The sequence below is a fragment of the Psammomys obesus genome, unplaced genomic scaffold, assembly GCF_907164565.1.
Source record: "Psammomys obesus unplaced genomic scaffold, mPsaObe1.curated_primary_1811, whole genome shotgun sequence".
In the NCBI taxonomy this organism is placed as follows: Eukaryota; Metazoa; Chordata; class Mammalia; order Rodentia; family Muridae; genus Psammomys; species Psammomys obesus.
Window position 1 is genome coordinate 1,678,031 of NW_026596039.1, and position 13,745 is coordinate 1,691,775.

Below are 13,745 nucleotides of genomic sequence, written 5' to 3' on the forward strand. Positions count from 1 at the left end.
GGGAATACAAAGTGAATAAAGTGTAATTAATAAAAGTTAAAAAATAAAGAGATATATATTAACATGTATCATAAAATATTTCTCTTCTGACTATTTCTCTTTCCTTTTTTCTCTCTCTTTCTCTTTGCACACAGGGTCTCTTGTAGCCTATACTGTACTCAAACTTACTGTATAGTCTAGGATAACCTTGAAGGCCTGAGCTTCCTGTGTTTACCTCTCAAGTGATGGATCAACAGGCATGCACCACCATACTTGGCAAATGATTCTTTAATTTCATGCTGAGCATTTTCAAACATTGTCAGAGTATACGCCATATTTTTGGGAGAAGATATTACTGGAAAATCTATTCTGCTCTCGAATTTTGCTATATTCTTTTCTCTTTACAAATTCTCTTAGAGAAGAATGGCTCTGGCAAATGGCTCTATTGTAACTGAATTCATTCTCTTGGGATTAACAGAACAGCCCAGACTCCAAATGCCTCTTTTCTTACTGTTTCTAGTAATATATATGATTACAGTGTTGGGTAATTTGACATTGATAATTTTAATTGCGTTAAATGCTCACCTACACACCCCCATGTATTTTTTCCTGTTTAATTTATCTTTTGTTGATCTCTGTTATTCTTCCGTGATTACACCAAAAATGCTGATGAATTTTGTACTAAAGAAGAATCTTATCTCGTACATGGGATGTATGTCTCAACTCTACTTCTTTTGTTTTTTCATAGTTTCTGAGTGTTACATACTGGTGTCAATGGCCTATGACCGCTATGTGGCTATCTGCAATCCACTCCTGTATAACACTGTCATGTCCCCAAGGGTGTGTGCTTATCTCATGCTTGGTTCATATTTGACGGGATTTTCTGGTGCTGTGATCCACACTGGTTTCATGCTCAGGCTGACCTTCTGTGATAGTAACATCATCAACCACTATTTCTGCGATGTCCTTCCTTTACTGCAGCTCTCCTGTACCAGCACCTATGTCAATGAGACAGAAATTTTCATTGTAGGGGGAAAAGACATCATTCTGCCCAGTGTGATCATCTTTATCTCTTACGGCTTCATCCTCTCTAGCATCCTCAAAATAAGATCCACTACAGGCAGGTCCAAGGCCTTCAGCACCTGCAGTTCTCATGTAATTGCTGTTTCTCTGTTCTTTGCATCATGTGGATTTATGTATCTGAAACCTTCCTCTGCAATACCAATTGATCAAGGCAAAATCTCTTCCATTTTTTATACCATTGTAGTTCCCATGTTAAACCCCTTAATCTATAGCTTGAGAAACAAAGATGTTAAAGTTTCCCTGGGAAAGATACTGAATAGGAGGAAGTTTTAAATATAGTCATAACATAGAAATTTTCTGTGTTTAATACATATTTTAGTCACACCTTTTATGTAACATTTTTAAATATTTCCCACTGTTGTTCACTTTGGCTTTTAGGCTGTTTAAAAACTTGTGCAATTTACTTCCTCATTTATTCTTAAATATAGCATAACTTGCAACTACAAAATTCTGTGTATTTAATATTCTTTTCAGATACGTTTTACTTATTATGTGAAGATAAAAGAATGCCTATTAGAATGTGACAGTTTACATAATCTCACACAACTACTTAAGATAAAAATCAAGAACAACTATCACTCATCAGAATTCAAGCCTCTCATATTATTCACTATACTTTTATCTACTTTTTCTGTAATTTCATTTCAAAAAAGAGTGAGGGATATTTCTATTTTATTATAACTTCTTTCTTTCATAAGTTGATTTTCTCAAAAATGACTGTAACATTTCTACCTTATTATTTTACTGCACTGTTTTTGTTCTATAAATCTATATAAGAGTTGTATCATTTTCTGTTATAGAAAGCCTTTGAAAGTTTTTAGTCTCTTTTTATTAAGATAATGGAGTCATGGAAGAGAAAAGAGAACACAGCATGCAGGCGCAAGAGACAAGTAGCACAGAAATGTGACATCTCAGTGCGGAGAATCACTAATGAAAATTTAAACAACTGTTTGATTTGATTTTGTGTTACTCTGTAATGCTTTGATTACTGTAATTTTCCTTCTCTACTCATCAGATATTGCCCATACTTAATATTCATGATGAAATTGGGTTAGCAAAGTTTCAAGAATGAGAGAAAATATTCTGGACACATTGTGGGTAGTGAAGAAGAAAGGAATCAACTTCAGAACACAGAGTAGTGAATTGTTGTTGAAACTCAAGGAAGAAATAATTCAGAAATAAAAACAATGGTCTAAATGAAACCTTCATTTTTTTTTCATTTGTAGAAGAATTTGAAAAAGTAGACTGAGAAATTTCTCTAGAGATGATATTGGGTTATGTTACTTAATACTTAAGAATGGCTAATTCCAGCACCCAGCATGCTTTGTGTGCACCCAATTCACCCCATCATTCTTGGTTCATGCATTATTCCTACATGACTTTCAAGATAAAGCTTCACTTTATAATTCATAAATAGAAAACTTAATGATATTCCTCTTGAACTGATGTACTTTTTCCTAAGAGAAAGCAGGCAAAGGATGACAAAAGTGGAATTCCCAAACAAGCTCCATGACTCAGTTTAAATATTTATATTTAGAATATCTCTACAATAATATTTTCCAAGGTTTTATATTTCCAGGTTTGGGGGTTGAGAAGCTTTACATAAGTTACATAAGTTATTTTTCATGTCAGTCTCTTGGTTTGGAGTGTTTGACATGGTTCAATTCCTGCCTTTTGATTTCCAGTGTTCACTGATGTCCCTGAAGTGATTCCAATATCAACATGCTTCATTTCTCTCAAATTTTATTCATTTTAAAGAGTGGAGCTTTGGAATAGTTTTATTTCATTTTTTCTTTATGTACAATAGTAACTTTTGGTAAAATTATTTTTATTGTACCTCATAGTAAAGTTATACTCCTCTCTAGTTAAATTCCAGATGACCATAGGTAAAATCTCTTCTAAAATTGGTTGTATTAGCCTAATGTCTAGGTTAAGAATTAATATAGGATTTCTTTATGATTCTGACACAGTTTTTTGTTTGTTTGTTTGTTTGTTTGTTTTGTTTTGCTTTAGCTTTGGAACATTTCACTACTAAGATTAACAATATAAAGGGGGTAGGTTATCAGATGGACTCTGATGTAAAATGTATGCACCTGCAAAGATTTGCAAGGACAGGGTTATTGTTTTTCTCAGTGAGGAATCTGATGTAATCATCTGCAAGAGTTAAACTCTCTCCCAGATAGAATTAAGTTAAACATTGACAAAAGTCAGTATACCTACACACCTACATATTTCCCCAGGAGGAATGATACTCTTTGCTTTTTTTTTCAGTATCTTATCTGCCAATCTTTGTGTTAACTGGGAAAAAATTCAGAAGCCAAAGGGGAGAGAACTTCACTCAGCTTCATAAATGCTGATCCTGATGCTCACAGGCATTCCTAGCTTGCTCCAAATCACAATCTAAGGTGCTGTGATCGACATAATTAACAATCACAAAGTTGTTAAAACAAATAGTATGGTGATTAACACAGAAATCTACAGATGGAGAAGGTGCAAAGTATAAGAGTCCGTGAAATGCCCAGCCCTATTGGCAGAACTGTGTCACACACTTCCATTCTGGATCATTCCGGAAGAATCAGAAAGCTTGTAAGATCCAGAAGTGATAGACGACTACAAGAAAATCCTGTTTTATGGACACAGCAAGACAGTTACATATATTAATTCCAGGTAGTTGTGACAGCATGCCCAAGAACTGTGTAAGGCCAAGCTAGACAAAATCCCAGCATTGAGAGGGAAAGTGGTATGAAGTCCTACTCCTATGCAGTAACAAGCTGTTTGACCTTGATATCCTTAAGGAGGTGGCTCCTGAAAGGTTGGCCACGCTTCAGTGGAAAGCCACACACTTAACGTATGGGAAGTACAAACTGGATGTGAAAGGTTAGAAAAAAGAAGAAGAAGAAAAGAAAAAAGTAAAAATTGAATGTGTAAGAAAGGTAGAATGGAGCTGGGAGGACTTCGGGGAAAAGTGAACATAATCAAAACATGTGAAATTCTCAAGCAATTTAAAAAAATAAGTGAAATTATTACAATTTAAAGAATAAAAGTGCTGATGTGCACAATAAGAACAAACACTAACCTAAAAAAGACATTCAGCTCCACAAGGAGAACAACAGAGCCAAAAAACTTGAGCCTAGAGGGGCCTGCAGAGGCTGACACTCCAACCAAGGACCATGCATGGAGAGATCCTGGACCCCTATTCAAAGGAAGCCCATAGGCTTCTCAGGCTACAACAAGGTTCCCTAGTAAGGGGAACAGGGGCTGTCTCTGACATGAAATCAGTGGCTGGCTCTTTGATCACCTCCGCCTGGGTGGTGTATCCTTGCCAAGCCACAGAGGAATATGATGCAGCCAGCCTAGATGAGACCTGATAAACCAGGGTCAGATATAAGGTGATGAGGTCCCCCCCATCAAGGGCCTAGGGAAGGGGAATGGGGTGGAGAAGAGAGAGGATGGGTGGGACTGAGAGGAAACAAGGGAAGGAGCTGTACAGGGGATACAAAAAGGATATATTTTAATAAATAAATAAATAAATAAATAGAGAAATAAAGAAATAATTTAAAAGAAGATGTTCAGAAAGTGTGTAGAGTAGTTCATATTTTATAGCTTTATTGATCAATTTAGATGTGTGAAATATCCATAATTTACACTGGCAGGCACAGTAAGTGGAAAAATAAGGTGACAGATGTCATCTTTCTTTGCGTTCCTACCCCATCCTAAAATTAGCAATGCTTGCACTCAATTTCATATCATTCTTATCTCAGCCATTTGATCAGTCCAATGAGGCTGGAATGGCTGCTTCCCTGTTTTGTATGGAGTACATATTTATTCCAAGGTTCTTGCAATGATGTGGCCTAAAAGAGTCACACATTAACAGATGCCGTTCCAACACTGGCATCCTTTCCACATCTTCTTTGTATTTGTAGCCTAAAGACAAAGGGCAATCAAGCCTTGTTTGAGTGCTGAATCTACAAACAACAAAGGAACAGGGTGATGCCACTTTATTTACAGGTTCACATGATTGTTTAAGGTCTTCTTCTAGTATATAGAAATATGCTTATATTTTAAATAATTTTATACCTACTATATTTATTTACAATATAATAATATTTAAACTTTGGTTAAATCTATTCAATTGAGCAATATATAAATCTATAGATAGCAGAAAAAGGCACTAATATTTGAAATGTATAAATGTCTAATACAAAATGTTTCATCTTAGAAAACAGTAACAGAGAAAGGCCACTTAGCAATCTACATTGAGTAAAGGCACTGGATTATTCCCTGAACTATATAAGATATGGAGTTCCACAGGACACACTGATTCTGTAAAGGAAGGAAAGTCAGTGTACCCCTGCTGTAGATTTGTATCATGCTTACAGCCATGATGTAGTAAGGAGGGTGTTGCAACATATTCTACGAGTATATTTTCTTAACCTCTTCAACATGTTTGATGTCTCATTATGAATTTACACAGAATTGTAACTTCTCCAACACTTTAAAAATCTTTGTGTATTATTTTCTTCTCTTTTTGTTATGTTCATTTTGTTATTGTTGTTTGCTTATTTTAATTACTTGGTATCACTTCATGTCAAAATTTTCCTGCCACAACTGCTCCGGTGCTCAGATTCTCGATAGATGCCACTATATTGAGCTTGTAATTGCTCAGTGTGGAACATACACGCACACAAAGTTACTATCTTAATTATTTTTGATTTTTTATTAAAAATGTTCATGTTATATATTCTGATTATAGTTTCCCCATCCCAAGCTCCTTTCAGACACTCCCCACAATCTCATCTGCCCAAACTCATATGCTTCTGTGCTCTCTCTCTCTCTCATTAGATAACAAACAGGAATCTTTTTAAATTTATTATTTATTTCAATTTATTCACTTTGTATTCCAGCTGTGGCCCCCTCTCTCATCTCCTCCCAAGCCCACCATCCCTCCCTCTTCTTTCCAACAAACAGGAATCTTAAAGAAAAAGAAAAATAATAAACTAAGATAAAACAAACAAACTTGCATAGGACAAAACAAACAAATGAACAGAAAAACAAAGAGCTAAAGAAAAAAATCACAAGAAGTGATATGGTATGTAGAAGTAGAGACACACACATTGACATGCATAGAAATATCCTAAAAATACAAAATGTGAAACCATAGTATATAAGCAAGAGAAATATATGATAAGAAAAAGATACCCAAAACATTATGCGACAAATAGATAGACAGATAGGTAGGTATATAGAAAGATAGATAGATAGATAGATAGATAGATAGATAGATAGATAGATAGATGATAGACAGATAGATAGAAAGATAGACAGATACCACTAAGCTCATTTTATGTTGTCATCTAATGGTGAGCACAACCTTGACACTGAGAATAGTTTACACACCCAGTGAGAATGCATTAGAAAGAAATAATTTGCTATTAAAGAGTGGTTACTGATTGGAATTAGCTTCTGGGGTAGAGATGTTGGGCCTGTGCAGGCTCTGTGCAGTATAAGGCCGTAGTACCTTTGAGTTCAAAGATATTGATCCTGCTGTGTTTAGAAGGCATTGTTCTCTTGGTGTCCTCCATACACTCTAGTTCTTACACTCTTTCTGCCTCCTCTTCACCATGGTTCCCTGAGTAGTGAGGATAGGGAACTTTTGTTGACATCCTACTTAAGACTGAGTGTTCCAAGGTCTCTTACTCTTTACATTGCTCGGTTGTTGGTTTTTGTGTTTATTTCTATCTGCTTCAGGAGGAAGCTAGCCTGATGATGGCTGAGCAATACATGTATCTATAAGTGCAGCAGAATGCCATTAGGAGTCATTTTGTTGTAACATTCCTCTACCTGGATACTAACATTTGGTTTCCTGTATGTCCCTACCCTATCTAGTCTCAAGTTCTTGGCCAAAAGATAAGTGTTGGGGATGTGTTGCATCCCATAAAATGGGCCGTAAATCCAATCAGATATTGGTTGTGTAATTCCACAAACTTTATGTCACTAAGATACTGGCGCATCTACCATGTAAGTCACAACTGTAAATCAAAAGGTTTGTAGCTGAACTGGTATTTACCCTTCTGCTTTGTACTTTGGTATTATAAAGAGTAGCTTTCAGTACCGGGAACACCAGTCAGTAGAAATGACAGATGGCTCTAGATAGGTACAAGCTAGACTTTGCCATGTTCGGTGAATTGTATAGGTATTGTCTTCAGCAATAGGGCCTTAGAATCACTTTGTGGAGACCAACCATGTACTGCCAGAGGTGGCAAGGAGAGGAGTGGCATCACCTCTTTACCTGTGCCACCCCAAGGCAGATGAGTGGCAGGATCAGCTGTCCCACACTCATGCCCTTGAGGCTGGCTCACCCACACCTCTGCCATCAAGGCCAGCTCCACTGTGCTGCCTGGGAGAGGCACAGGGCAAGCTCTCGGTAGTGCTGCCAGTGGTGAGAGATAGGTTCAGCTCCCCAGAGCACCACATCAAGTGAGGGACGGGGCCAGTTCTGCATAGCCCCTGGACATCCAGGTGGTCCCTGCTGGCTGAGCTGGCCAGAGACATCCCTGTGTTCTGTAGACATTACACTGACCCCTGCCACTCTGTAGCCACAGTATCAGACATGGCACTAAGCAGCAGCTCAGGCAGGGACCTCACCATGGCCCCTTGTGGCACAGCTGGACACTCACAACAGGCCACTCCTTTCCACCATCAGGTGTCCAGTTCCTTCATAATGCTCAAGCTGGTCCTCTTCTCTTTCTCTCCCATCTGTCCACCATACATTCGCACACTGTGGGGGCTCCCATTGCAAATTTGCCATGCAGCTGGCAAGCCTCTGGGTGACATGCTCCATCCACGCTGTATGTCATGTCAGCAAGCGGGTCTGTGGCTCTCAGGAACCGTGCGCTGGAGGGCAGGTCTGTGAGTGGCATGGCAGTCTGCAGCTCTCTGCCTTTCTCTCCTTCTGCACTGCACTGCCTGGATTTGCTGTCGTTTTTATGTGTCATAGGCATAAGATAGCTTCAGCTACCAAGTCAGGCATCAAGCTAGGATGAAAAAGGAGTGCCATCTACTCTGCCACTGACTGAGAACACCACTACCAACAAAGTGTCTCTTTGCCCATTGCCAGGGGGGTTATTCTATTCTTTCTAAGGAACCGCCATAATGATTTCCATACTGGCTCTACATGTTCACAATCTCACCAGTAATATATGATTGTTCCTCTTAATCCACATCCTCAGCAGCATGAGTTGTCATTTGTATAAGATGACATTTGAATGTAGTTTTGATTTGCATTTCTTTGACGGCTAAGGATGTTGAGTATTTCTTTAAGTGTTTCTTGTACATTTGAGTTTCCTCTATTTACATTAGTACCTCATTTTTAATCAGGTAATATATTGTCTTCGTGTCCACTTGTAGTCCTATATATATTTTAGAGATGAGCCCTCCGAGAGATGTATAATTGGTAAAAATGGTAAAAAAAAAAAAAAATTCCCATTCTATTTCCCGCCTTTTTGTCCAAATGATGGTTTCCTTTACTGTGCAGAAGCTTCTCATTTTGATGAGATCCTGTTTACTAATGATTGTTCTTACTGAATGTACTATTAGTGTTCCGTTTACAAAGTCTTTCCAGTAGCAATGAGCTCAATACTGTTTTCTACATTCTCTTTTATCAGGTTCAGAGTACCAGCTTTTATGTCTTTGATCCATTTTGAGTTGAGTTTTATGCAGAGAATAAGTATGGATCTATTTGGATTCTTCTGCTTTCAGGCATTCAGTCTGGCCAGCACATTTGTTGAGAATGCTGTCTTCACCCCACCCACCAGCATGTATTTCTAGTTTATTTTCAAAGATCAGTTGCCCATAGGTTTGTAGATTTATGTCTGGATTTTCAACTGGATTCCATTGATCAACTTGTCTGTTTTGTACCAACACTATGTTGTTTTATTACTGTAGTTTTGTAGTACAACTTGAAATAATGGCTAAAGCTACCTCCAGGAATTCTTTTATTATTTGGGGTTATTTTACTTGTCCTGGTATTTGTGATTGTGTGTGTGTGTGTGTGTGTGTGTGTGTGCTTCCATTTGAAGCTACAAATTGTCCTTTCAAGATCTGTGAATAATTGTGTTGGAACTTTGGTGGGGATTGTTTTGAATCTATAAATTGCTTTTGGTAGGATAGCCATTTCTACTGTATTAGTCTTACCAACTCTTCAGCAGAGGAGATCTTTCCATCTACTGATATCTTCTTCAATTTCTTAAAAGTCCTAAATTTTGTTATTATAAAGGTTTTTCAACTGTTTGGTTAGAATTACCCCAAGATATTTTTATTGTTTTTGTTTTTGAGAATATTATATCCATAATTTCTTTCTCATTTTTTCCTTTGTGTATAAGTTTTCCATTGCTAATGATCATTGTGTATTAATATTGTATCTTGGTACTTTGCTGGAAGTGTCTATGAGCTGTAAGAGTTTCTTCATCAATTTTTATTGTATACATGGGTTCATCATTTCATCTTCAAATAAAGATACTTTGTCTTCTTCCTGTTTACTTTTGTACCCTTGAACTTCAGTTGTTTAGCTGATTTGCTAAGACTTGAAGTACTAATATTAAATAAGTATATAGAGAGTTGGCAACCTTGTCTTGATCTTGGTTTGTGCATAACTGTATGACTTTATCTTCATTTAGTTTGATGTTGGCTGTGGACTTGCTATAAAATACCTTTATTATGTTGAGATATTCTCCTTAAACCCTTAGTTTCTCCAGAATATTTACTATAAAGGGGTGTTGGAATTTGTCAAAAGCCTTTTCTGTATCTAATGAGATGCTTACGCTCTCTTTTTTTGTTATTCAGTCCGTTTATATGGTAGATTACACTTATTGATTTTCATATGTTAAACTAACCCAACATCTCTGGGATGAAGGCTATTTGATCATGATAGATGCTCTTTTTTATGTCTTCTTATAATCCATTTGCAAACATTTTATTGAGAATTTTTGTATGAATGTTGATAAGGAAAATTGGTTGTGTCTTTATGTGATTTAGATATTGGGGTAACTGGGATTTCATAAAAAGAGTTAGGCAATGTCTTCTATTTTTTTCTATTTTGAGGAATATTTTGAGGGATATTGGCTTTAATTCTTCTTTGAAGTCTGGTAGAACTTTGCAGTAAAATTATCTGGCCCTAGGATTTTTTGGTTGAAAGACTTTTAATGATTTCATCTAATTTACTAGGAATTATAGGTCTGTTTAAATCACTTATCTCATCTTGATCTACCTTTGATAGATGGTGTATATCAATAAAATTATCTATTTCTTTTAGATTTTATAGTATGATAGGATATATGTTTTTTAATTTTAATATTAATTTTTATATTAATTACAGTTTATTCACTTTGTATCCCAACTTTAGCCCCCTCCTTCATTCTCTCCCGACCCCACCCTCCCTCCCTCATCTCTTTCCATGCCCCTTCCCAAATCTACTGATAGTGGAGGTCCTCCTCCCCTTCCATCTGACCCTAGCTTATCAGGTCTCATCAGGACTGACTACATTGTCTTCCTATGTGGCCTGGTAAGGTTGCTCTCTCCTCAAGGGGAAGTGATCAAAGAGCAGCCACTGAGTTCATGTCAGAGATAGTCCCTGTTCCTCTTACTAGGGTATCCACTTGGACACTAAACTGCCATGGGCTACATCTGAGCAGAGGTTCTAAGTTATATCCATGAATGGTCCTTGGTTGGAGTATCAGTCTCAGAAAAGACCACTGGGCTCAGAAGTTTTGGTTCTGTTGCTCTCCTTGTGGAACGTCTGTCCCCTCCAGGTCTTACTATCTCCCCTTCTTTTATAAGATTCCCTGCACTCTTCCCAAAGTTTGGTCATGAGTCTCAGCATCTGCTTTGATACACTGCTGGGTAGAGTCTTTCACAGGCCTTCTGTGAAAGGCTCCTCTCCGGTTTCCTGTTTTCTCCTTATTCCAATGTCTGTCCCGTTTGTCTTTCCGAGTAAGGATTGATCTGATTTTTTGAGTTAATTTTGTATCCAACCACTTTGCTGAAGGTGTTTATCAGCTGAAGGAGTTCTGTGGTTGAATTTTTGGGATTGCTTATGATAGTATCATGTATCATCTGCAAATAGTGATATTTTGACTTCTTTCTTTCTGATTTATATCCCTTTAATCTCCTTTAATTGTCTTATTGCTCTAGCTAGGACTTCAGTACTATGTTGAAGAGAGAGTGGGCAGCCTTGCCTTGTCCCTGCTTTCAGTAAGATTGATTTAAGTTTCTCTCTGTTTCGTTTGATGTTAGCTGTAGGCTTGCTGTATATTGTCTTTACTCTGTTTAGATGTGTGCCTTGTATCCCTGATCTCTTCAGGAATGCATGTTTTGAAAATATGTTTTTATGATTTCTTGAATTCTCTTGCTGTATGTTGCCATGTCTCATTTTTTTTCTCTAATTTTGTGTATTTGAACCTTTTTCTCTGCCTTTTTATTAATTTGGAAAAAAATGTCTATCTTACTGATTTTCTCAAAGAGCCAACTCTGTTCAATTGAATCTTTGCCTTATTTTTGTTTGTTAGTTACTATTTTGATTTACCCTTGAGTTTCATTATTTCATCCTTTTGGATGTCAGTACTTTTTGTTTGTTTGTTTTAGAGCTTTTAGATGTACCATTAAGTTTATAGCATAAGATTTCTCCGATTATTATTATTTTTAAGAGTGGTGCTTAGTCCTCTGAACTTGCCTCGTATAACCACCTTCATTGTGTGCTGTAAGTGTGGATATATTATTTCATTTTCATTCAATTCAAAAAGTTTCAAATTTCTTCTTTATTTTCTATCTTGACCAATTTTTCATACAGTAGAGAGTTGTTCAGTTTACATATATTTGCAAGCTTTCTGTTGTTTTTGTCATTGATGATAGCCATCTGTGTTGGTCAGATAAGATGCTGGTGTTACTTAAATTTTCTTGTATTTGTTGAAACTTGTTTTGTGTCCAGGTATGTGGTCAGTTTTGAAAAAGGTTCTGTGAGTTGCTAAAAATAAAGCAGAGTAACAGAACCAAAATATCTTGGCACAGGGGTCTTTTCTGAGACTGATACTCCAACCAAGGACCATTCATGGAGATAACCTAGAACCCCCTGCTCAGATGTAGCCCATGGCAGCCCAGTATCCAAGTGGTTCCCTAGTTAGGGGAACAGAGACTGTCTCTGACATTAACTCAGTGGCTGGCTCTTTGACTGCCTCTCCCAGACGGGGGAGCAGCCTTACCAGAGGAGGACACAGAGGAGGACAGTGCAGCCAGTTCTGATAGACCTGATAAGCTAGGGTCAGGTGGAAAGGGAGGAGCAACTCCCCTATCCGTGCACATGGAGAGGGGCATAGGAGGAAATGAGGGAGGGAGGGTGGCATTGGAAAGGAATGAAAGAGGGGGCTGCAGGTGGGATACAAAGTGAATAAACTGCAATTAATATAAAAATAAAAATTTAATTAAAAATTTTTAAAAAGAATTTTATTCTTTTGTTTTAGTGTGAAATGGTTTGTAAATACCTGTTAAGTCCACTTAGTAAGTGCTGTCATTTAGCCCCAACATTTCTCTATTCTCTCTTTTTTTATTTATTTTTGTTTGGGGGTGGGGGGAGTCAAGATGGCCTGTCTGCTGAGCCAAGTCGCATATTGCATTCATACACTCTCTCTCTGTGTGAGTCGACATTTGATTTTAGTTGTAGTGTTTCTTATATGAATTTGGCTGCCTCTGTGTTTATTGCATAGATGTTAAAATTGTGACATGGTGATTTTTTTTTTCCTTTACTGAGTATATATTGTCTTTCCCTATCTTTTCAGGCTAGTTTTGGTTTGAAATCTGTTTCTTTCAGATATTTCAATGGTTGTATCAGCTTGGTTTGGGGTCCACTTGCTTTGAATATCTTTTCCATTACTTGCCATGAAGTAATGTCTATTCCTAATGTTGAGGTCTGCTTCTTAGATGCTGCAGAAGAATGGATCCTGTTCACATATTTTATCTGTTTCTCTATATTTTTTAATTGGAGAATTGAGGTTGTTGATGTTGAGAGCTATCAGAAAGAGAATCAGTACATTTGTATCAGCACATCAGCACATCCTCTATCAGCTAGATGACAGAGGACCAGGACATCTTAGCCTTCATCTGAGACACTTACATTTGCAGTAGATAGTGATAACACAGAGGCCCACAACTTAGTAGCTATGCACACGGGTTTCATAAACATTCAGTCCTCTAAAGATGAATGCACAGATGTATGGTAGGAAAAAAAAAAAAAAACTCTATCTAACACTGAAACTACTATAGGACGCCAAGTACAAGTTTGTAGTGATAAAAGCTACCGTACTGGGCAAACTTGGCAGTCATAAACCCACATCTACTCTAACAAGTCTGAATGGTGCATAAGTATACAAAAGCATGAGGAAGAATGCCCTTACACAGCACGGTTCTAAATAGACACAGATTTATACAGACATCATTGTTATAGATTCCCATTTACAACTGTTCACAAAAATAACTTGACCCTACAGAAAATGTCCTTTTAGCAACGTTCAAAGTAATTAACTGTTAAGATTTTCAAAGTGGCAGAGGTATTGAAGCAATAAAAAGAAAAGGAAAAGAGGAACCAAACAAACAAAGACACCCACGAAAGGCAGATTGTGACAAAAGTGTATGCATCA

At 37.2% G+C, this 13,745-nt stretch overlaps 1 protein-coding gene across 1 annotated transcript; it reads left to right on the forward strand.

The window, feature by feature from the left end:
* Positions 1-402: 402 nt before the first annotated feature.
* LOC129687477 (olfactory receptor 145-like) lies at positions 403-1,335 on the forward strand. Its single transcript, XM_055621881.1, has one exon. It carries the CDS (start codon positions 403-405, stop codon positions 1,333-1,335), a length of 933 nt encoding a protein of 310 aa, XP_055477856.1.
* Positions 1,336-13,745: the final 12,410 nt, after the last annotated feature.